At 40.9% G+C, this 26,463-nt stretch overlaps 1 protein-coding gene across 1 annotated transcript; it reads right to left on the bottom strand.

Moving 5' to 3' along the window:
* Nucleotides 1-5,222: 5,222 nt before the first annotated feature.
* LOC116360833 (uncharacterized) lies at nucleotides 5,223-11,394 on the bottom strand. The gene is made up of 4 exons (XM_031815728.1): nucleotides 11,117-11,394; nucleotides 10,330-10,550; nucleotides 9,825-10,141; nucleotides 5,223-5,495 (listed from the first exon to the last, which is right to left on the bottom strand). The coding sequence occupies exons 2-4, from the start codon at nucleotides 10,397-10,399 to the stop codon at nucleotides 5,223-5,225; spliced, it is 660 nt and encodes a 219-aa protein (XP_031671588.1). The 5' UTR covers nucleotides 10,400-10,550; nucleotides 11,117-11,394.
* Between the last annotated feature and the right edge of the window lie 15,069 nt (nucleotides 11,395-26,463).

Below are 26,463 nucleotides of genomic sequence, written 5' to 3'. Positions count from 1 at the left end.
CTCAAAGGTCAAAGGTTGATTTATGTGATGGCTGTCACGCTTCAGGCCCCACGGCCGGTAGTGGGACCCCCCCCCAAATTGTATTTATATTTTTAAAAGAACTCTGTCAGGTCTCAAATTAAAAAACGAATGTTGAGAGTTAGTATAGTAGAATAATAGAATACACAAGGTGGAATTTAGAATTTTGTTGTGCATCAGACAATTTTCTCTTGTTATGTCAGTCACTGACAGTCACTCAATTAGCCCATGTCAGCTAACATTTTTAAATTGGTCATTTAGTCTAGCCAGCTATCTAAACTTGGATGGGTACAACAAAACTTAACTTAGGGCGGTGTGGTGTGATGTGAGCGGTAGAGGAGGAGGAGAAGGAATAAGAGGAGGAGGCGGGGACCAATAATGTTAACTAAGGCTGAGTCGTTTGTCCATAAATCCTATACATCTTGCATGTAAACAGCTTAAAGTGCTCTCCACCTGTGTGCTCTGCTGGAAAGGATAGGCTTGGACACGTGTGGTATACCCAACCAACTTGCTCTCACTACCTCATGTGGGCACAATGTGAACCATCCTACTAATGGTATGCCCCTGCAGTGGTGTGCAGGGGGACTCGACAGGGGTTAAGGTGAAGAATTGCTTACAAACCATTAACTTGGGTCACACCATGTTACAATGACAGCAACACTTATGAAAATCACGCAGGTTTCCTTTCAATTTGTATCTTTTAACCAGGTAAGTAGAACAAAAGGAATCTATATTTAACTGTTTGTGTACAGAATATTGTTTTCACTAAGGATGGATACATTATCATTCCAAGGCTATGCGAAGCCATACCAGCTATCCTCGCTTTCCCTGAAATCTATAAATGGATCTCTATTTTTCGAGAAATGAGGTCACTAAACTTTTATTTCTAATTTGACAAAATAGGATATATTTAGATGGTCTACAGCATATTTAATCATTATACCAAGACAAACACAAGGTTTACTGAAACTGCAGTGATAACATACAACGATTTAGTGATAAAACGATGTATCACATTTGAACATGTTAGAATGCTTTGATCAGCCACGAGCTATACAAGTTTCAAAGGCGTGTATATCAAAGCTCCCTGGGGCCAGCCAACATCATGTCAAGCCTGCCCTCCTTCCTTCAGTGTGTAACTGTTTTGCTCACTGAATTGTCTGATACACAATGTAGACATGTTCCTACATATCCATCACAGTGTACATTTGCCATGTTCTGTCTGACTGCTTTGCACAGGTGTTAAGAGAATCACATTGGGATCTCTGGGTTCTTGTTCACAGAGTGCATGATAGCCTACATATACTCCAAGAACTAGCAAATGAACTTAAATGCCAACTAGAGAAATGGCTCAAAGTTTGCATTTTGTCCTCCCCTGTCTATGCTAACAGTTTCTCTAAACATCACCAATGCCTTTTAAAACATAAATATAACAGTGCACTACCACCGTAAATGTCAAACATGGAGAAGCATTAAGACTGTTAATATTTGTGATTCATCATGTCTGTTGACATGATGATTCTCATGCAATTGCAATGAGAAAACAACATATATTTTAGATGAGGAAAACACAATGAGAGGTGATACTACAGTGTGAGGGACAGTAAATATCCACCAGCAAAATAACTCAGACCTTGAGTGACACTTTTATTGCTTTTGAATTTATAGTTTATCATCTGAAAGGAAATGGAGGCTGCTGCTGTGTGCTCATGATAGACCAATGCACGTTTTTATAGGTGTGTGTGTAAACATCTCAAACGCCTCTGCAACATCTGAAAAAGGTTTCAATCTGTCCAGCATTCCCCACAATAGCCAACCTGTAGCCAGGGACAGGATATCAAACAGATGATGCCTGTGGCGATGTCTCTCTGCCATGCCACCCTGTCTGTCAGCTGTTTCTAAGGCACAAAACTTGCTTCCCTCTCCATTTCCAGACACCGCAAGAAGAGTCTAGCATAATTCTCTGCTTTCTATTCTCGGCACATAGTTACTCCCTTTGTTGCTCCCTTGCATTTCAGAGACCATAATTAGATTATGTTAAATTCTGCTTCAGCGGCAAAAATTTGAAGAGGTAACAACTAGAAAAATGAAAAATAAAACACTAACATTCCAGCACTAATTTGAATGGAAGGGCTATGATCCCAGGGCAGCTTCTCAAAATGTAACACCTTCTGTGGACTTATACAGCTATAAAAACAGCACAGTGTGATACTACCGAGACTACTGTCAACTCTTGTGAGTGTATCCCTTGTGAGGGAGAAGACACGCTGTATTGCTAATTGCACTCTGATAACTTATGCAGTGTTTACCTGGAACATGGAAAGTGAAGACACGTTTTCAGCTTCCTTCAGTAGATTGTCCAAAAATTATGGAAAGATATTTAAAGAGGAATTACATATTCAAAAACATTGATTATAGTTACCATTTAATGTGCCATCAGTATGGATGTACATTTGCATGGACAAAAGGGAATTCCCAAAGACCTCTGCTTGAGATCAGAACACATTATGGAACTAGGCATTAATGAAAAGGAAACATGAGGAGTCATTGAGGCAAGAGAATGAAAAAGCATTACTCAAATGTTTTTGCAAAATGTTTAGATACAGATTTAATTTGATGGGACAATTAAAAAAAAAACATTAACATTCTGATAACTAAAGTAGCTAATTAGTGTTGATAATTATTAAATTTTTTATTTAAAAAAAGAAATATTTAAGAGACAAGCCAAAGATCTTTGGCGTGAGAGAAAGTCAGAGAAATCGAGAGTGATGAATCCAAAGTTATTATATTTTTTTATTTTATTTAACCGTTATTTAACTTGGCACAATCAATCTTTCATGAAAGTTTCTCATTGAATGGCTCTAGTGAAAATTGAGTTGCATGCACGTTTCTACAGTTGGGATTCTTCTCTAACTGAAATTACTAGTACATTTCACCTTGCCCTTGTCATGGTCTCAATCACATCCTGCGGCGGTACTGAGGAGAGGGTGAAACTCTTTATTGCTGCTTTTGTATGAGGACATCAGACCTGTCTTTTACAGGTGAACCTCTATGCCATTGCATGTCTCTTTGTTGTCTGATCCCTGTGCCAGAGCTGGAACGTCATTCAAAATGAACTGCTCCACAGGGAGTCAAAGCAGGAACAAAGATTCCAGAGATAGAGGAAAGTCCTCTGAGCTGTGAGAGGTTAGCAGAGAGACTGTGGATTAAAAGTATTTTCCTGCATTTGAATCACTACCCAGGACGTGTGGAGGAAAAGGAGGGCAAGGAAAGAGACTAGCGATTTTAATTGCTGCGCTGTTCTGTTGTTTTATTTTGCCCACAACACTATACATAAAATAAGTAACTCCATTCTTTAGCCACAAGAGGTCAGTATGCTTCCACACAGTTTAGTGGAATCAAATTCACTGGCAAGTTCCATTATTTGACAATGATACATCTTATTTCAACAAGATTTTAAATCCTACCTGTCGCAATGCCTTTTTGTCAAAATCTAGGATCCTGTCTTAACCCCATCCCACATGCTTACAGCATAACGTTGGAGCCCTCTGTCAATGTAATGGGGAGGTGCTAGTGATCAATCGGTGTCCAGTAATGGGATTTCTGCAGGCGAGGAAAGTGGCCCCGGCTGGTTTCGATTAGGAGTTCAGGCATTATGTTGCTTCAAGATTTATGATCTCATCCCGCCTCTAGAACTTTTCTGATCCCTCCAATGAATTAGCAGTCTTACAGTCTGGCCAGTAGCCAATGTACTGAAGTGGTCCTATAACTACTGAACTATTTCAGCTATGTCACAGCCTATTGGTTTTCATATGAATTTCTGAACGTTACTATTTTCCCTGTTCTACAATGTTGCAGAGCTGGTAAAGTGTAACAGATATAGGCAATGGACTGCAACGGGCACATCAAAGTGTGTGTACTCTTCAAGTACACATTTGCGGCTGTGAGAAAGAAAGTTCTGTGGAGAAACTGGTTTATTTCTGCACCTCTGGGAGTCTGCTCTGCCCGGGTGACTCCAGTGTGGTTCTTCCAGGATGATGTGTTGCAGTGTGGTATGCCTGTGGAGAACTGAGGCACACTGGTTGATGATTGATAGGCGGCTCTCTGACAAGCTGTACCCTGAGAGATGGAGGTCCAGCCTCCACAGTAACGGCCTATCAACCGCCTGACAGCATGACCCACCCTCTTAATATTGGGTCTCATACTCCAAACCAAACCTTGTATCCAAAATACAGTTATGGGGTAAGTTGAAGGACCCTGCCCACCCCCTCCCAAATCTGTACTGTATGGAATCGCCATCGCCTTTCTCTCGCCTCATAAATGACCATGCAGACACTTGTACATGCACACGCGCTCATTTCAGAGTGTTACAGTAAGCTCTAAATTACAGTCTATGGTGTATGGGTCAAGGAGATCCGAAATCATCCATTAGCAAAGGAAGAGTAGGAAAAAAACTCTTTAGAATGCACATTAAACTTTTTTTTAAAAACCTTTTTTTAACTAGGCAAGTCAGTAAAGAACACATTCTTATTTTCAATGACGGCCTAGGAACAGTGGGTTAACTGCCTGTTCAGGGGCAGAACGACAGATTTGTACCTTGTCAGCTCGGGGATTTGAACTTGCAACCTTTTGGTTACTAGTCCAACACAACACACTAACCACTAGGCTACCCTGCCGCCCCATTTACTCAACTAATTGACTCAACCCTCAGCATGAATAACATGAATTACATTCAGAACAAAGGCTAGCTGTGCTGAATTATTCATATGAACCAGCCCCCCAATTTTGGTCCTTAATAAATGAATTTCAGCTGTCTGAAGTGGCTAAACCTAGCCAATAGAACCATCCACACTGAGTGGTTCCTGAAGGTAAATCTCCAGGGAGTTTCCTATCAGCTCAGCCCAGCACACAGCATGTGTCTCTGGTATTGGATATTTATTTTCTGGGTAACCTTGCAGGGCATCTAATTGGCTCTCCTACAATGAGCAGGGAATTCTCCAAACATGTTCTCCTGTATGGAGCTGTGGGGGTCACAGGGTCAAAGTTGATGGACAGTGGGAGTCCTGACCCAGCTCCAACCGGTTAACATTCCATGCACATACACCTGCCCGGATCTGCTGAGACACAGCAATGGCGGACGTGAGATCTACAAATTGTGTGGGGGTTCAGGGACCGCCAGAGTCATCGTCCTGTGGCTGATTCCTCTAGTGAGCCCTGTGGTTGATTCCTGTGGTGAGCCCTGTGGTTGATTCCTGTTGTGAGCCCTGTGGTTGATTCTTGTGGTGATTCCTGTGGTGAGCCCTGTGGTTGATTCCTGTGGTGAGCCCTGTGGTTGATTCCTGTGGTGAGCCCTGTGGTTGATTCCTACTCCGCTCACACATCCAGGGCTCCCCACCTGATGAGCCAGCCTGTCTGCAGGAGGAATTTGCTGGCTGCTGGCACGTTTTGAGATTAGAGGCGAGGCGGAACCTCTTGCTCTGAAGGGTTTCCATGGACGGAGGTTAAAATGTTAGGTTTGAAGAGGGATGGAGAAAATGGAAAGGAGAGAAAAGATCTAGTATATTTTTTAAAAGAGAGAGCCCATATCAAATACTCTAGTGGCATTGACAGCTTTTTTCTGCAATCCAGAGCCATAATCATGATGCTTAATTTCTTGTAAAAAAATATGTATATTTTTCTGCATATTTAAGCATATCTAAGACTGGTGGTTATTTTAAGTGGTTATTCTTTTTACATTTTTATTTTATTTAAATTTCACCCCTTTTCTCCCCAATTATGTGGTATCCAATTGTTTTTAGTAGCTACTAAAAGGTTGAAAGTCATGCGTCCTCCGATACACAACCCAACCAAGCCGCACTGCTTCTTAACACAGTGCGCATCCAACCCGGAAGCCAGCCGCACCAATGTGTCAGAGGAGTCGCTGGTGCATGATGAGACAGGGACATCCCTACCGGCCAAGCCCTCCCTAACCCAGACGATGCTAGGCCAATTGTGTGTCGCCCCACGGACCTCCCGGTCGCGGCCAGTTACGACAGAGCCTGGGCGCAAACCCAGAGTCTCCGACGGCACAGCTAGCGCTGCAGTACAGCGCCCTTAACCACTGCGCCACCCGGGGGGCCCTAAGTGGTTATTCTTTTAAATAAACTAAATATGCTTCCCTGCATCTCTGCTAAAATCTGGGTAACATTTTTTAAAGGAATGTGAGTCTTATTCAGTACATTTAGTAATTGCATGCCAGCAAAGATAGTTAGAAAAGCTTGCTACTCTAACGTGTTTTATAGCCAGAAATGGCTTCTGGGGTAGCTAGTTATGAGGTTGGGAGATTGGGAACCTATCTGGGCTAGCTAAAACCAACTTCATAAAATTGCTAGTGGCTAGTAGTATTACAGAGAAACAACAACAAATGTAACAAAAAAATGCAATATATATATTGTTTAAACAGGACAAATATGAGGGGCACCTTCCCCTGAGCCTTCTATGGGCATGACGCCTCTGGAGGTGTGGGTGTATTCCCAGTTTCCCACAACAGCATAATTACTCACCTATCCAGTCTATAGTGAAACACACAGTTCCCCCAGTCACCTCTTTACAAGGATTCAGAACAACAGAAGTTGTGTTCCATCATCCTCTGTCAGAGAAATCAGTCAATGAAATCATGCTCTCTGCCTGCCTTGGGTGGCGAAGGCTTTACCGACACAAACACTCTGAAAGGACAAACAAGTTGCACTGTTCCAGTACAAAACATCTCCTCTAGACCGCAGGAAAAGTAATGAAGCCATTTATCAAAAATCACCCAATAACAGCAGCAGTAAACTATAACTTTAGAACCTGCACAAGAATGAAAAATAAGATGCACTATCAAATGTTTAGGGCTTATAGATTTAAAGGAAGGCTACTGCCTATTTTCATGAAACGGTTGAATAGAGGTAATGGCATTCTTTTTGTAAAAGTAGACCTGTGTTATATAGTCCAAGGTTTCACATTCTATACATACTCTGTGTTCGTTTAATTCCCCAAGCATCTCAATCTGTGAGGAGGCTGGAGAGAGAAAGATTTACCCTGTGTTACAGCCACAGCCCATGACATTTACCACATCCTTGAGCACTTTATGTATCAGACCTTAAATGACTCCGTCTCCTCAGTATTTCATCCTCTCCACAGGTGTAAGGTGTAATGGGATTTAGCTCTGACAGCCTGATCATGTTATTGACCTCCATGAAGTGAGTCATGACTACCAAGATTTTCAACAGTGCAGTTCACATACAGTACCATTAAAACATTTGGACACATCTATTCATTCAAGGGTTTTTCTTGATTTGTACTATTTTCTACATTGTAGAATAATTGTGAAGACATCAAAACTATTAAATAACACATATATTATCATGTAGTAACCAAAAAAGGGTTAAACAAGTCTAAATATATTTTATATATGATATTCTTCAAAGTAGCCACCCTTTGCCTTGAAGACAGCTTTGCACACTCCTGGTATTCTCTCAACCAGCTTCATGAGATAGTCTCCTGGCAGTGGCGGTTCTAGCTTGCATGGCACCCTGGGCGACCCCCCCCCCCCCCGCTTTAGCACCCCCGCCCACATATAAATCTAAAATATATACAAAAATAAGACTCATAAATGTCAAAAAGAAGTAACATAGACAAATACAAACAAATTGTAGTATATAAATACAAATACTTTTTAATTTTTATTATTACACTATTGCTAACAAAAAACTAAATACACACAAATAAAACTAAATTGCACAGATCCTGAATCACACAAACACACAAATAGAATAGCACACGTATAAAGAAGAGAAGAACCTGATTATTACACTATTGCACTTCAAACAAGAAACATACAAACTAAATTGCACAACTGCCATCTAAACCCTGACCTTTCTTGCCTTCCTTGATGCAAAGTCATCAATTACATCATCATAAGAAATCTGCCCAGCAGGGTCATGGTCTTCGATGGCAAGTCAGGCAAGTTCTTCAGTTCCTGTGAAAGCTCTCTGTCATCCAAGTCTGAGTGTTCTTTATAGTGCAGTGTCATACTAAAGGCCTCACATTGTTTTGTCACCTCCTCATTTGAGAGACATTGGAAGGTTGATAGCACTCCAAACTTCTCTGCCACATTTTCCAATGCGGATAATCTTTCCTGATGGGCTGTTTGTGCAGTCATAAAGCCTGCTGGCCTGTAGTTGCTGAGACCTCTCTCTGTCTTTCTGAGAAGACTGACTGCAACATCCACATGCATACTGGGTGACTGCATCAGCTTGCTCACATGTTGGATCTGGCTCCAGATGTCATACCACATGACTGTACAGGTGCTGAAGCAGTATGATCCCACCTCCCCTGACAAGACTGGGTCTCAATCTTTGTCACACGGTCTTTAGTCTGATCCCTCACCTCAATCAGTGCCTCTCTCACCGCTGCTGCCTGATCCATCAGTTGCTCGACAAACTTTACATCTTCAAAGTGATGTCCACATGTTTTTTTCTGGATGGCCCATTCCTGTGTGGAACCTGAGAACAAAGTGTACAGTTTGTGTAAGATGCCAAAGTAACCTCTGGCATCAACAGAACTTTTAGCAGCATCAGCCACAACCAGGTTCAATGGGTGAGCCCGACATGGCATAAATAGAGCTCTTGGATTCCTTTCCAGGAGTCTGGCTTGGACACCTTTGTTTTTGCCACTCATGTTGGCCCCGTTATCATAAGACTGTCCTCTGCAGTTTTCAAAATGAACTTTTCTAATCTTTTGAGAATCAGTGATGCCTAATGTTGGCCTGTTGACTCCTCTGCCTCCAGAAATCCCATCAAATGTTCCTTTATGTGGGGCTCCTTCTTCAGTGACACAATCCTAATACAACTGGCAGCTGTTCGGTGCGGCTGACATCTGAGGTGCAATCTAGAATGATAAAGAAGAATTTTGGCAGCTTGATGTCACTCACCATTATTGAAATGACCTTGCTGCTCAACAAATCAATGAGTTCATTCTGTATTTGGTGGCCAAGGTAGCTGGTGGTGTGACTCGAGGTCCCTTTTTGGACACGGTTAAGGTGCTCTTTCATGACTGAATCAATTGTGCCATCAGTTAAACCTCTTTGAGGAAATTTCCATTTGACGGAGAGTAAAGTGTTTCTGTGCGTTCCCTTAGTGCAGATTTCTAATTGCCATAGACTGCACAATAGCAGTCAGACGTGTCAACACCTCTCTCCATCTTATCCTTTCAGCCTCAATAAGTGCCATCTCATGCTTATCAATTGTGTCCCATTTTTAATCCTCATTGCCAGTTCTTTTCATGTTTTCATGCAGTTTTGATGTCCTGTGAAGTCAGCAAAGAACTTGCATGTTTCCAGTCTGTCAGTCCTGAGCTTGCTAAATAAATTTTCTTCTTAGAAAAGAGTTTGCAGCAGAAGCAGAAGAGGCTGTTGTTTCTTTCAGAATACACCGATCAACTTCTAGGGATTTTTTCACCACTCACCAAGGTCTTCCTGAAATATGGGTGGTGGCAACTTCTTCCATCACTCTCATTCCTTGGGAAAACAAAGTTAGGTGGTACCTCACTTTGTCCTCTGCAAACTAGTTGTGTCCGAATTATATCAGTCAGAACTGAAAGCCAGTCAGCAGGGTCTGTAGACAGTGGTTCATCCTCAGCAGCAGGGTCTGTAGACAGTGATTCATCCTCAGCAGCAGGGTCTGTAGACAGTGGTTCATCCTCAGCAGCAGGGTCTGTAGACAGTGGTTCATCCTCAGCAGCAGGGTCTGTAGACAGTGGTTCATCCTCAGCAGCAGGGTCTGTACACAGTGATTCATCCTCAGCAGCAGGGTCTGTAGACAGTGGTTCATCCTCAGCAGCAGGGTCTGTAGACAGTGGTTCATCCTCAGCAGCAGGGTCTGTAGACAGTGGTTCACCCTCAGCTCAGGGTCTATAGACAGTGATTCATCCTCAGCAGCAGGGTCTGTAGACAATGGTTCATCCTCAGCAGCAGGGTCTGTAGACAGTGGTTCATCCTCAGCAGCAGGGTCTGTAGACAGTGGTTCATCCTCAGCAGCAGGGTCTGTAGACAGTGGTTCATCCTCAGCATCAGGATTTAGTGGGGATGCTGCTACAGGCATTTCTAATGCAGAGCACACGGGCATTCGTTTACACACGTTATTTATTCACAGCATTTATAGTGGGGGATTATCCCACGTACACACCCAGTAATAATAAAATCATCATTGTTACCCACAATATGGAAACTTAGAACTATGCAAAAGGGAAATAATTTATTTTGTTTATGTTTATGTTATGTTACAAACACACCTGAAGAATCCTGCTGGGGAGAAGTGGAAGCAAATGGGTCTTCATCTTCATCCTCAGGCTCAGACAACATTTGTGACGACACCTGTGTGGCTGAGGAGGTGATGGTTCCTCATCCTGAGGCTCCGAGATCATTTCTGAAGAGGCCTGTGTGGCTGAGGAGGTAGATGGCGCCTCGTCCTGGTCAGTGCCAGAGGGTGCTCCAAAATGTTTCATTAGTGCCCCTGAATTTGCATTGAAATACAGTATATGAGTCTGACACCCTAAATACATTTGTTGCACAATTAAATATACATGTCATTATGCACAATTGATCAAAATTTCAGAATTGGAACCAAAGGAACCATACAACCCCCTGGACTAATTCTAGGCATAAGACACCCCGAAAGACTCAATATATCCCAAAAGATACAAAATATCAGCATAAGATAGACATCTTTTAAGTTAGCCTACAGCATTGGAAATTCCCCTTACTGAGCTTAGGACCTAGTCAATACAATCACAGAAAACGTTTATGATGTCACCTCAATGCAAGTTAACCAAATCAATAATGTGCTAGTTAGGCTGTAATCGTTTTGCTGCAGGCTACACACATCATCATGATGAAACTGTGTGAAATCATATCCAACGTTATGTACGCTAGTTGGACAGAAAACGGAATATTGTGGCCCTATGTGTAATAGCATAGCAAGCAACATAGCAACATAGGCTAACAAACACAACTGTTATACTAGCCTATTTCATGACATACATAATATTATACTCATAAAGAGATGATATAGCTACATACCTTAATCTTTTGCGCGTTTCTCCTCTTCTTCTTTCCTCTTTTTCCTAAACTGGGCACCTGATGGCTTAGACCTTTTCTTATCCATTTGTGTTGATTTGGCACTCGAGCATCAATACATTACCGATCCCCCAACACTGTCAACCAGGAGTCAATACTAAACCAATTCACCTTGGTGGTGTGCAGACTGGTTTTATATTATTAGTAACAATTTCACACAAACTGGAAAAAAATGCAAACAATATGTCTGTGAAACTATATATTCACAGAATTCTGAATGAATTGTGGTTTATTTGGTAGCATTTCGTAGTGTGACTGATTTTACTAATTTCATTAGTACTGTACAAAGTTAGAGGTGCGCTATTTGATAGATTCCCCCGCTCCCCCTACCTCGGGCATCCAGTGGGGAGACCTGAGGTCAACCTACCCCCGCCCCTTTACCTATCTCGTACTTCTGAATGGGAGCTTCCCAGGCAGTACCCAGCCTAGCTCACAAACTAGAATCAGGGCGCCCACTCCGACCCACAGTCCCACATGGTGACATGATATAATTGACGTGGCGTGCAAATGAGCAATAGAAAAGTGATCGCACAAATGTCACCATTCCAACAAAAAAAATGGTGCGACTGCCCATACCTAAATTCGCCACTGTCTCCTGGAATGCATTTCAATTAACAGGTGTGTCTTGTTAAAAGTTAATGCGTTTGATCCAATCATTTGTGTTGTGACAAGGAAAGGGTGGTATAGAGAAGATAGCCCTATTTGGCAAAAGACCGAACCGATCAAATAACCAAAGAGAAACGACAGTCCATCACTTTAAGACATGAAGGTCAGTCAATACGGAAAATGTCAAGAACTTTGAAGGTTTCTTCAAGTGCAGTCACAAAAACCATCAAGAGCTATGATGAAACTGGCTCTCATGAGGACCGCCACAGGAAAGGAAGACCCAGAGTTACCTCTGCTGCAGAGGATAAGTTCATTAGAGTTACCAGCCTCAGAAATTGCTTCACAGAGTTCAAGTAACAGACACATCTCAACATCAACTGTTCAGAGGAGACTGTGTGAATCAGGCCTTCATGGTCGAATTGCTGCAAAGAAACCACTACTAAATGACATCAATAAGAAGAAGAATCTTGCTTGAGCCAAGAAACACAAGCAACTGACATTAGACCGGTGGAAATTTGTCCTTTGGTCTGGAGTCTAAATTTGCGATTTTGGGTTCCAACCGCCGTGTCTTTGTGAGACGCAGAGTAGGTGAACGGATGATCTCCACATGTGTGGTTTCCACCGTTAAGCATGGAGGAGGAGGTGTGATGTGTGGGGAGGCTTTGCTAGTAAATTCAAGGCGCACTTAACCAGCATGGCTACCACAACATTCTGCAACAATATGCCATTCCATCTGGTTTGTGCTGAGTGTGACTATATTTTGTTTTTCAACAGGACAATGACCCAACACACCTCCAGGCTGTGTAAGGGCTATTTGACCAAGAAGGAGAGTGATGGAGTGCTGCATCAGATAACCTGGTCTCCGCAATCACCCGACCTCAACCCACTTGAGATGGTTTGGGATGAGTTGGACCACAGAGTGAAGGAAAACAAGTGCTCAGCATATGTGGGAACTCCTTCATGACTGTTGGAAAAGCATTCCAGGTGAAGCTGGCTGAGAGAATTCCAAGTGTGTGCAAAGATGTCATCAAGGCAAAGGGAGGTTATTTTGAAGAATCTAAAATCTAAAATATATTTTGATTTGTTTAACACTTTTTTGTTTACTACATAATTCTATATTATTTCATAGTTTTGATGTCTTCACAATTATTCTACAATGTAGAAAATAGTCAAAATAAAGAAAACCCTTTAATCAGTAGGTGTGTCCAAACCTTTGACTGGTACTGTATGTTTTCATAGAAAAAAGGACTGCTCAACTTGCCCCTATGTTATAAATAATATTTTCCTTACAATCTTTCAAATGAATAATTACACGATGTTGATGTAAGCTAAATTAAGTCCAACTAAATTTGTTGAAAATGTGTCATTTAATGAGTATGAATGCAATACATATTTTAATATTTATGATTGAATATGTTTACCATAAGGAGGTTGTACCTTGGAAAAGAACTAGGATATTAACCGCAGTGGGCAAAATCAGGGTCACACAGAGTGTTTATTGGTAGTCTTAAATAGATCAACTTGGAAACAAAAGTATATACCTCACACACATGGTTACGGACTTAATTAAAATAAGATACCTGTACCATGTCAAATAGAGTTGAAATGTATTCAATTTTCAGTTTGCATGCCAATATTTCACTTTATATACATCACAGAAGACTGAAATTGTTTGACATAGAAACACCAGATTGTCAGCGTAAAAAATAAATGTTTATTCATTATGAAATTATGAAAAATATGAGGCCACTAGGTCATTTGACTGCAGGAAAGGGCTATGATTGTTCTCACATGGACAAGTGTGCCAAGCCAAATGCACCCTCATTCTCTGGATTACAGACACTGTAATCTCCCAGCATGCTCCATGGCTTTAGTGATCACCTCAGCATCTGGAAAGGATACAACAACAGGTATGTTCTGAGTGAACCAAGCCAATTGATCAACAGTGATTTGATTTACAGTGAACTCTGCTGCTGAACTGGCAAAGACTGTGACATGCTCTGTTTCCTGGTGATTATACAGTGTCTCCAGAAAGTATTCGTACCCATTGACTTATTGCATATTTTGTTGGGTTACAGGCTGAATTCAAAATTGATGAAATATATATTTTTCTCACCCATCTACACACAATTCTCCATAATGACAAAGTGAAAACATGTTTTTAGAAGGTTTTCTAAATTAAATATAGAAACACAGCATTTACATACAGTTGAAGTCAGAAGTTTACATACACTTAGTGTCACGTCCTGACCTTAGTTCCTTTTGTATGTTTCCATTTTAGGTTGGTCAGGGCGTGAGTTGGGGTGGGCATTCAATGTTTTTGTTCTACGTTTGGTATTTCTATGTGTTTGGCCTGGTATGGTTCCCAATCAGAGGCAGCTGTCAATCGTTGTCTCTGATTGAGAACCATACTTAGGTAGCCAGTTTTCCCACTCTTGTTTGTGGGTGGTTATTTTCTGTTTAGTGTGTTTTGCACCTGACGGAGCTGTTTTGGTTGTTTCTTTTGTTCCTTGTTGTATTTAGTGTTCAGTTTATTAAAATAATGATGAACACTTACCACGCTGCATCTTGGTCCTCACCTTCTTCCACCAACGGTCGTTACACTGAGGTTAGAGTCACTAAAACTCATTTTTTAACCACTCCACAAATTTCTTGTTAACAAGCTATAGTTTTGGCAAGTCGGTTAGGACATCTACTTTGTGTATGACACAGGTACTTTTTCCAACAATTGTTTACAGACAGATTATTTCACTTATAATTCACTGTATCACAATTCCAGTGGGTCAGAAGTTAACCTACACTAAGTTGACTGTGCATTAAACAGTTTGGAAAATTCCAGAAAATGATGTCATGGCTTTAGAAGCTTGCCAGGCTAAGCTGTCTGCCATCCAGGACCTCTACACCAGGCGGTGTCAGAGGAAGGCCCTAAAAATGGTCAAAGACCCCAGCCACCCCAGTCATAGACTGTTCTCTCTACTACCATATGGCAAGCAGTACCGGATTGCCAAGTCTAGGACAAAAAGGCTTCTCAACAGTTTTTACCCCCAAGCCATAAGACTGTAGAACAGGTATTCAAATGGCTACCTGGACTATTTGCATTGTATGCCCCCCCCAACCCCTCTTTTACACTGCTGCTACTCTTTGTTAATAATATATGCATAGTCACTTTAACTATACATTCATGTACACACTACCTCAATTGGCCCGACCAACCAGTGCCCCCACACTTTGCCTAACCGGGCCATCTGCATTGCGTCCCGCCACCCGCCACCCACCAACCCCTCTTTTACGCTACTGCTACTCTCTGTTTATCATATATGCATAGTCACTTTAACCATATCTACATGTACATACTACCTCAATCAGCCCGACTAACCGGTGTCTGTATGTAGCATCGCTACTGTTATTTTTCACTGTCTTTTTACTGTTGTTTTTATTTCTTTACTTACCTATTGTTCACCTAATACCTTTTTTGCACTGTTGGTTAGAGCCTGTAAGTAAGCATTTCACTGTAAGGTCTACACCTTGTATTCGGCGCACGTGACAAATAAACTTTGATTTGATTTGATTCTGACAGGCTAATTGACATGATTTGAGTCAATTGGAGGTGTACCTGTGGATGTATTTCAAGGCCTACCTTCAAACTCAGTGCGTCTTTGCTTGACATCATGGGAAAATCAAAAGAAATCAGCCATGACCTCAGAAAAAAAATTGTAGACCTCCACAAGTCTGTTTCATCCCTGGGAGCAATTTCCAAATGCCTGAAGGTACTACGTTCATCTATACAAACAATAGTATGCAAGTATAAACACCATGGGACCACGCATCCATCATACCACTGGGGAAGGAGACGCGTTCTGTCTCCTAGAGTTTGACCCAAGTTAAACAATTTAAAGAAAATGCTACCAAATACTAATTGAGTGTATGTAAACTTCTGACCCACTGGGAATGTGATGAAAGAAATAAAATAAATAATTCTCTCTACTATTATTCTGACATTTCACATTCTTAAAATAAAGTGGTGATCCTAACTGACCCAAGAAAGGGATTTTTTTACTAGGATTAAATGTCAGGAATTGTGAAAAACTTAGTTTAAATGTATTTGGCTAAGGTGTATGTAAACTTCAGACTTCAACTGTATATACAAAGATTTTTTAAAGTGACAAGGATTGCGCAATAAAGTCAGAGACTTATTTCCATTGTGGTCCCCTTTTTTTACATGAATACATAAACATTTACACAGATACAGACACATTACATTGATAGAGATAAGACATGCTCAACCTTTAGATGAGTATGAGGAGGAAGGTTAAGTCAAATTCTTAAAATCATGTTTTGCTGGTAGCTTATTCTTTATACGTTTGCGGCTGCTGGTGAACCATGATGTGACGGCATAATAAAAGTTACACTGGACTTGCACACTTGCCAGTGTTTTTAGGATGTCTATAGCTAGGTTTCCATCCAATTGGCGACAGATTTTCATGTAAAAATGTAATGTAATTTCAGAGTTTCCTTTAGGAAAATTTGCTGCTTGACAACATGACAGGGAAGATTTTAATGTACTGGACATTTAAGAAATTTAACGGCCATCCATATGCATTCAGAGCCAACCTGGCACAGCCAGCGGCGTCAATAAATAAGGGATGTTGGCCAATTAAGCAACATTTACATGTCCTTAAAAATAGCCTTTCTAATATTACAAAATGATGTGTAACATATGCTAAACTTAAAACTTAATAAGGGGGGGGGGGGGTTAAGCTACTTTCCTACTGTCCATCTCACGGTTAAGATGTCAGAGATTAGAGTACTAAATGTATCAGGGCATTGCATGCAAAGGCTTAGGTGTCCACCGAATGCACTGTATATAAAGAAAGAGAAGCTCAGCCTAACCCCAGAGAGATAGAGATATACAGGTGGCATGCTATGGCATTGACATGCACTTCTTAATGCAGAGGACTACTGCGTCTGCTATACAGATATAGACATACAGAGGGAGGGTAATTCTTACATTTTCGATTTTAATATTTTGTATGAATAAGCATTATAAGCATTATATTGTTAGATTATAGGAATCACTCTGGTAGGCCTGAAACAGCCACCTCAAGTTCAACTGTCAGAGTCAACTGTTGCACTGCCTTCACATCATCGCAGTGCTACTGTAGCTGTGCCACTAGAGATCCTGGGTTCGAGTCCAGGATCTGTCGCAGCCTGCTGGGACCGGGAGACCCATGGGACGCATACAATTGGCTCAGCATCGTCCGGGTTAGGCGAGGGTTTGGCCAGCATGGATGTTCTTGTCCCATTGCGCACTAGCGACTCCTGTGGCGGGCCGGGCGCAGTGCACGTTAACACGGTAGTCAGGTGCACAGTGTTTCCTCCGACACATTGGTGCAGCTGGCTTCTGGGTTATGCGGGCATTGTGTCAAGAAGCAGTGCGGCTTGGTTGGGTTGTGTTTCGGAGGACGCACGGCTCTCGACCTTCGCCTCTCCCGAGTCCATGCGGGAGTTGCAGCGATGGGACAATATTGTAACTACCAATTGGATACCACAAAGTTGGGGAGAAAAAGGGCAAAAAATAAATAAAAATAAATAAATCATAGGCCTGCAATAGCTAAAGCTTAATAATAGCCAAACCATACCAAACCTTCACAAAAGTTTCTAAACTATATTTGGGTAATATCAAAAGTAAGTCAGGCCATTGTTTATAGGGAAAATACGAGCAGAAGAACAAATGTAAACCAGGGTAAAAACACACTACCCTACCCAGTGCCCCCCAAAAACCACACAACCCTCCGCAAAGCAAAAACCTAAGTACATTTTACAACCCTCGCCAGTAAATTTGAATATGTCCCTTAGAATTACCTTTGACAGTGATTACAGCTGTGAGTCTTTCCTGGTTAGTCTCTAAGAGCTTTGCACACCTGGATTGTACAATATTTGCACATTGTTATTTAAAACATGTATCTATTTCAGTCAAATTGGTTGCTGATCATTGGTTGTTGAACATTCAATGTCATCCTTTAAAACAAAAAATGTAAACCTTTATTTGGTAAGCAACTCCAGTGTATATTTGGCCTTGCATTTTAGGTTATTTTTTAGGTCATTTTAGGTAAATTTGTCTCCTAGTGTCAGTTGGAAAGCAGACTGAACCAGGTTTTCCTCTACAATTCCGTTTATTTTTATCCTAAGAGAGTCCTTGCCGATGACAAGCATACCCATAACATGATGCAGCCATCAACATGCTTGAAAATATTAAAGAGTGGTACTCAGTCATGTGTTGTGTTGGATTTGCCTCAAACATAACGCTTTGTATTCAGAACATAAAGTTAATTTCTTTGCCACCTTTTTTGCAGTTTTACTTTAGTGCCTTATTGCAAACAGGATGCATGTTTTGGAATAATTTTATTCTGTACCGGCTTTCTTCTTTTCACTCTGTAATTTAGGATAGTATTGTGGAGTAACTACAAGGTTGTTGATCCATCCTCAGTTTTTTCCTATCACAGCCATTAAACATTGTAGCTGTTTTAAAGTCACCATTGGCCTCATGGTGAAATCCCTGAGCGGTATCCTTCCTCCCTGGTAAATTAGTTAGGAAGGACACCTGTATCTTTGTAGTGACTGGGTGTATTGATACACCATCCAAATTGTAATTCATGGAATATTCAATGTCTGCTTTTTTTTCCCATCTACTGATCGGTGCCCTTCTGGTAGGCCTTGCAAGGCATTGAAAGCGGTTGAATCTGTTTTTGAAATTCACTGCTTGACTGAGCCACCTTACAGATCATTGTTTGTATGGGGTGCAGAGATGAGGTTGTCAGAAATCATGTTAAACACTATTATTATGCACAGTGTGAGTTCATGCAACTTATTATGTGACTTGTTAAGCACATTCTTACTCCTGAACGTATTTAGGCTTGTCATAACAAAGGGATTAATACATATTGACTCAAGACATTTCAGCTTTTCAAATCCACTTTGACATTATGTGTAGGTCAGTGACACAAAATCTCAATTGAATACATTTTTAATTCAGGCCGTAACACAACAAAATGTGGAAAAAGTCCAAGTTTGTGAACACTTTCTGAAGGCACTCTATTTCAGTAAGGGACTAAACCACTCAGGCTGAACTAATCTTGATGGGGACAGACATTTTCCAACAGCGATGAGATTTCAGGCCAAGAAAGGCTTTTGTTCAATGCCCTATTTCACTTTTCCTCCCTTTCTCTCTCGCACTTCTGAGTTGATGGTCTCATCCTCCATGGTCGCTTCCCCCAATTACAGAATATTAATCTACCACACTGTACAGATAAGAATCCTCAATACTGCTGATACCAGAATATACTCTGAATTGAAATATAGCTTGATAAAGCTTGATAAATCAGCATGTAACTATTCCCATACCATTACCCAAGACCACTTTCATAGGTCGGTTGCCCTGCCCAGTAATTGACTACCACCTGATACATCTCAAAAAGGGTACAATTATATTGATTCCATAATCATTCAATAATTTTCTTTAAAAATATATTTTCTCACACTGTGCTGTTTCAATTCACTGAGCCAGAGTTAATACTGGAATCCTTAATTGTGAAACTGCCATGTCTGTTTGGGATAATAAAGAAGTTATTGCAAACAACAAACACAGTTTTTTCCCTCTCAGACATCTATTACAAGCGCAATAGAACAGCAGAATATGTACAGAGTTTTTAAAACATGCTGTTTACCTCCATTAAGATGCTCCTCACCTCTGTTTAGTCAACATAATAAAAACAATAATAAGTGCGCCTGAAGCGACCAGTGCCACTGTTTCCCCTTTTGTGGATCCCAGCTTTAAATAGTTATATATATATTCAGTATTGATCATGACACACAGAGATTTACAATGTTGGGCACGCATGTTTATCAAGGTTATCTGAATGAGCTGAAGTTTATTCATCGTAATTATCCAGAATCAGTAAGCACTAAGACTACGTTGTTTCCCAATCTCTCTTCTGCATGAATTCACACAGCATCTCAAAGACTTGGCAAGCAGAACTGTCTCTCTGTCTCTCAAAACATAAACTTTCTAATAATGTATTACATTTCCTAATTAGTCTATTTTGATCCCCTTCTCGTCTCAAAGATCAGAGTTTGAATTAGTAGGCAGGAGGACCCTCCGACCTTGCTGTAAAGGCACCACCTCAGATAGCAATGTTTGCCAAATACTCAGAGGAAAACTAAGCAATTTAGCTCGATTTCTTTTCCTTTTTATCCTAAAAGACTCTCTAGTCCTTGCCGATGACGAGCATACCCATAAGCTCTTTCGGTTAAACCTGATGTCCTCTGCCGTTTAATGACTGTAAAGTAAACACAACTTCAGTAATAAACTAGAGTTAATTAAATTGACATTTCATATCTAATCTCAGTAATGAATTAATAGAAAAAGAACACTGTTTGACCCTACTCTCACCTTTCTGGATAATAAAGAGATATACAAATAAATAATTTGATGCTTTCTTGTTAATTCCTCCATTACTTTCAATCATCTCTCTCTCTAATTCAGCAAAGTGACTACATCACTACAGGCAACCTGACCTGCCTCACATCATAAAAGTGAAGTCAAATTCAAATGTTTCTACCCCACAATACCAAACAACGACTGTAACTTCCTGATGATTCAAGAAGTTACAAAAACATAAAAACTAAATCAAGGGAAAGTCTGGTAAGACTACTTTCAGTTTGACGGAATTCATCTCAGGTAGAGCTATAATGAAATATACATATCAGAAATGTTTACTCCCCATACTATTCCTTTAAGGCTATGACAGCTCCGTGTCAAATGATTTCCTGTCATAATTAATTGGTTGAGTCATCAAGGCCAAACGCAGCTTGAGTAATGGATAATCAAAGAGATGAGGAGGCTCTGACAATCAAATCAAACCCACATCTTCAGATACTGAGACGGTTCCACTCCCTGCCTGCTGGAAAAGGCTCCTTTGATGTTCACTGTGGTTGGGCTGTGCCGATCCAATATCCGGGAATGAGAAGTAGAGGAGAGGCGCTTGCTTAATTATTTCCTTTAGTACCATAACTCACTGTCGAGACAGGAGAGCTGAAGTTCCAGTCAAACATCGCTTGGTGAGAAAAACATTCTAATAAATCACAGGTGGTGTTAACCCAGAAAGTATGAGACTGAGAACACAAAGGCAATTGGTCTGCTGAATGTTCAGTGTCAACCTTTTCTAAACAGAGGAAGTAAAAAAAGTTTTGGTCAAGTAACCCTCGCTCTGTGTGGTGTTCCGTTGTCTCTGTACTCTGAGACTGTGATTACAGCTCCTGTCAGAATGGGCCGGTGATATTCTTGAACTACAATGTCTATTTATCTCTTGCTTTTCAAAGTAATAAGGTAAAACAAGGTAAAACAACCATGTTGGCAGTGTGAAACAAACAATTGTTGCCAACAGGGGCGCAACTTTCACTGGGGACAGGGGAGACATGACCCCCACCCACATTCTGAAATTGTATTTTTTGTCACCCCCCAGTTTTATCATTGCACTATGATACAAAAAGCGGCATCGGTGTGCTTTAGGACCATGCAGACGCCGCAGAGTGGTCGGGTTTCATCCCTTTTGACTGAAGTTCTGTCTGTAGTGAATGAACGAGCTAGCTAGCGAGCACAGCCAGTTCAGCTCCAGCCTCTAGCTATCTGTCAGGTAGGAGTATCTAACAGCTGTTGTGTGTATGGAAATGTTTTGTAGACTTTGTTTGTCCCATTTCAACAGAAGCCAATTTACTTGGCTCTTTTTTGCCAGCTGATATACCATTAGAGCTAGCCAAAAGTTGGCTAACGTTAGCTATTATTTATGCCTCAATAACACTCGACCTGAATCAAACGATGAAACCAGCGGCCAAATGATTGAAGACCGATATTCAGAGGGTTTTTGACAGCGCAATGTGAGTTGTCAAATGGGGGGTCGGTATAGCAATGTAATGTTATTGATCTGTCAGTTTCCTTAGCTAATTCCCTACTTTTCACACTGACACGGTCTAAACAGCTCTACAGGCTTCACTGTCATGGTGCACAGTTAGTACACAACACTATGCTCATCATGTCTTAGCAGGATCAGATGATGACAGGTATTCCCAGCCGGGTCAGACAGCCAGTGAAGACCAGTCTATGGAGCAGAATTTTGCAGTATATTATAACAATCAGTGAATGGATACAGAGTTCCATCTTGAGTTGATGGGTAGGCTACAGTCTGGAATCTGGGAATAATGGTCATTTCAATTGTTGAACCATTGATTCTATTCCTGGATAATATAATGTATAAATGTACACCAAAGTAATTTTTGTCATGCGTCATTTGAGCAGGATCAGATGGTGACAGGGTTCTTAGCAGGGTCAGGCAACCAGGGAAGACCAGTCTGTGACGGCGCTGAGGTGAACTTTTGCAGCTGCATCTCTTTATTCTCTCTGTGCAGAAAATACGGGAGAAGACAGAAGCTTCAAAGATTGAAACTATTTTAAGGCAGTCTGACAAACCTCTAAAGTTTCCAAACTGTATCAAGGGTTGATAGAGACTTTTACCAATAACACAAAACATGTCAAATAAACATGTAAAGAAGACCTGGTAGAAGCTATTAATGATGATGAATGGATGCAGATATGTTAGAATGCCAAGTCATGTTCATATAATCACAGACATACATTAATGCAGTTTAAGACCACCCATAGAACATACTATATGCCAGTGAAACTGAATATCATGCACTCAGAAATGTTATTCCTCTGCTGGAGGTGTAAAACACAAAAGGGACATATTTGCATGTTATGCTCTTGTGAAGGCTGGCTGAATTCTGGCAAAGGGTATGTTGTTTTATCTCAGCATATCTACAGAGTCTCCCTTCTCCCTGTATCTGTTTGTTTGGAAATGTTGATACTGGAGACTGTCATTAGAAGAAACTGTGTAACCTAGCATTTATAGCGGCTAAGAAATGCATTGCCATTAATTGGAAGGTTGATTATCCTTCCACAATGTCACAATGGATGGCAGAAATGGCAACATTCATAAGGTCTGGATGCCTTATATGGAATACTGTACGACAAAAATAGTCTGCATTGAAAACATGCCCACGTCAGGTGAGATACCTATTTAGGCAATCCCTAGCTGCTGGGCTCCTCAGTCCTGGCCCTGGGGGTCTGTCATACTGTTGGTTTGTCATACTGTTGGTTGCCACTCTGCCCTTGGCCTAACACACCTGAAACCAATAATGAATGTTTCACTCACTAAGATCCTAAAGCTGAGTGGGGTGTGTTAGGTTGGGGTGCTGTAGTGTGGTGGACCCCTTAAAGTGGGGTAGCCTAGTGGTTAGAGCTTTGGACTAGTAACCGAAAGGTTGCAAGATCGACTCCCTGAGCTGACAAGGTAAAAATCTGTTGTTCTGTCCCTGAACAAGGCATAACCCACTATTCCTAGGCTGTCATTGAAAATAAGAATTTGTTCTTAACTGACTTGCCTAGTTAAATAAAGATAGAATAAATAAATAAAAAGGGTGCAGGATGGAGCGTAAAATAATCTCTACAGTACTATTAGGTCTATGGTATGAATTACAGTGACCTCTGTAATTATTGGGACAGTGAAGGATTGAAATCAAAGAATGACTATGATGTTAAAGTGCAGACTGTCAGCTTTCATTTGAGGGTATTTTCATTCATATCGGGTGAACTGTTTAGAAATGACAGCATTTTTTAGGGTAGCAAAAGTATTCGGACAAATTCACCTGTATGTGTATTAAAGTTCATACCACGCAATGACTACATCAAGCTTGTGACTCTACACGTGTTCTATGCATTTACTGTTTATTTTGTTTCAGATTATTTTGTGCCCAATACAAATTAATAGTAAATAATGTTTAGTGTCATTTTGGAGTCACTTTTATTGTAAAGGAACACTTCTACATTAATGTGGACGCTACCATGATTACGGATAATCCTGAAAGATTAATAATGATGAGTGAGAAAGTTCTAGACGCACAAATATAAAACCGAGGCTACTGAGTCTGCCGATAAGAATATGGTGATTGACAGAGTCGAAAGCCTTGGCCAGGTCGATGAAGACGGCTGCACAGTACTGTCTTTAATCGATGGCGGTTATGATATCGTTTAGTACCTTGAGCGTGGCTGAGGTGCACCCGTGACCGGCTCGGAAACCAGATTGCACAGCGGAGAAGGTACGGTGGGATTCGAGATGGTCAGTGATCTGTTTGTTGACTTGGCTTTCGAAGACCTAGATAGGCAGGGAAGGATGGATATAGGTCTGTAACAGTTTGGGTCCAGGGTGTCTCCCCCTTTGAAGAAGGGGATGACCGCGGCAGCTTTCCAATCCTTGGGGATCTCAGACGATATGAAAGAGAGGTTGAACAGGCTGGTAATAGGGGTTGCGACAATGGCGGCGGATAGTTTCAGAAATAGAGGGTCCAGATTGTCAAGCCCAGCTGATTTGTACGGGTCCAGGTTTTGCAGCTCTTTCAGAACATCTGCTATCTGGATTTGGGTAAAGGAGACATTCAGGATAGAAGTGTTTAGAAACATTGTTATTTACAACAAAAAAGTAACACCAAAATGACCCCAAAATGGTCATATTAAATTGTGCAGAAATGCAGGAAATTAGCTTTAGATGCCTAAAACATTCTGAGGGAGGACCACCAGAACCCCCGACAGGATATATCCCTCCAACAGGATATGTCCCCCCGACTTCTAAAACCAAAGTTGCACCCCTGTTTACCAATATTGTTTGTCATTGAACAGAAATTATTTGTATCACAGTGAGACATTCACAAGATGCTGCTATTCAGCATTGTATTGAGCCTCACAACAACTATAAAAGTCAATCAGAGCAGTTGCAACACAAAGAAAACACTCCTGTGGCCACATGCCCACTGTTATCACTGCAACCCCTCTATTGACCACTATCTCTGTCCTGTCAGAGAGCTTTCATCCTCATGTGAACTCTACCCAGCCATGCTCCTCTCCCTCATTATCTGACTGCCACGGAGGTGTGACTATCACGGATGACTGATTGTCTTTTGGGGGCGAGTTGTCCTTCAGTCCCATAGCAGCATCTTGTCCTTGTCCCTTGCAAAACTGCACAAGCAGTCAAGTGCATGCATATGTTTATTACATTAGATTGTTTATGATAGGCTGATCCACAGCTATAACGAACTGTATTTCTGGGTAAAATCAAACTCTCTCACCTTTCTGACTGTCTCATCAAGGACAAAGACACTTTTATATTGTGATAGCTACTGACATGTACTCATTATTGGAATCAGAATGCTACTCTCCCCTCCAACTGTCTGTGCTTTCTATGTCAAAAGAAGGTACATTTTACGTATATGGGAAGATGCTCTGTTCCATGTCTTTATTGGTGGGGGGCTTACAAGTTGTTACTTTTTAACAACTGATTCCATTGAGGAAAACATATAGACTTGATGTCGGAAGTTTACGTACACCTTTGCCAAATACATTTAAACTCAGTTTTTCACAATTTATGCCATTTAATCCCAGTAAAAATTCCCTGTCAGTTAGGATCACCACTTTATTTTAAGAATGTGAAATGTCAGAATAATAGTAGAGACAATGATTTATTTCAGCTTTTATTTCTTTCATCACATTCCCAGTGTGTCAGAAGATTACATACACTCAAGTAGTATTTGGTAGCATTGCCTTTAAATTGTTTAACTTCGGTCAAACGTTTCGGTTAGCCTTCCACAAGCTTCCCACAAAAAGTTGGGTGAATTTTGTCCCATTCCCCCTGACAGAGCTGGTGTAACTGAGACAGGTTTGTAGGCCTCCTTGCTCGCACACACTTTTTCAGTTCAGCGCACAAATATTCTATGGGATTGAGGTCAGGGCTTTGTGATGGCCACTCCAATGCCTTGACTTTGTTGTCCTTAAGCCATTTTGCCACAACTTTGGAAGTATGCTTGGCATCATTGTCTATTTGGAAGACCAATTTGCAACCAAGCTTTAAAACTTCTTATGGCTTAGATCCCGATAACTTTTTATGGCTGCAGGGGCAGTATTGAGTAACTTGGATGAAAAGGTGCCCATTGTAAACGGCCAGCTCCTCAGTCTCGGTTGCTAATATATGCATATTATTATTAGTATTGGATAGAAAACACTCTAAAGTTTCCAAAACTGTCAAAATATTGTCTGTGATTATAACAGAACTGATATTGCAGGCGAAACCCTGAGGAAAAACAAAACAGGAAGTGGCCTCTATTTTGAAAACTCCATGTTCCATAGCCTCCCTGCTGGATTTAAAGGGATATGAACCAGATTTCTTTTCCTATCTCTTCCTCAAGATGTCAACAGTTTCAGGCTTTTATTTGGAAAAATAAGCCAGAATGATAAACATCGCGTCAAGGGGTCACATGAGTTTTGCTCGCGCAACAGAATTTGGATAGGTATTGCTTTTCCCTCTCCTACTGTGAAAGACATTTGCGGTTGATATATTATCGATTATATATTTTAAGGGTTGATTATAAAAAACTTTTGACATGTTTCTGTGGACATTATGGATTTTTTTTTTGTCTGTGTTGTCGTGACCGCTCTTTCCTGTGGATATCTGAACATAACGCGACAAACAAACGGAGGTATTTTGGATCTAAAAATAATCTTTATGGAACAAAAGGAACATTTG

The sequence above is a fragment of the Oncorhynchus kisutch genome, linkage group LG3 (assembly GCF_002021735.2).
Source record: "Oncorhynchus kisutch isolate 150728-3 linkage group LG3, Okis_V2, whole genome shotgun sequence".
Classification (NCBI taxonomy): domain Eukaryota; kingdom Metazoa; phylum Chordata; class Actinopteri; order Salmoniformes; family Salmonidae; genus Oncorhynchus; species Oncorhynchus kisutch.
This window is presented reverse-complemented; position numbering and strand designations above follow the sequence as displayed.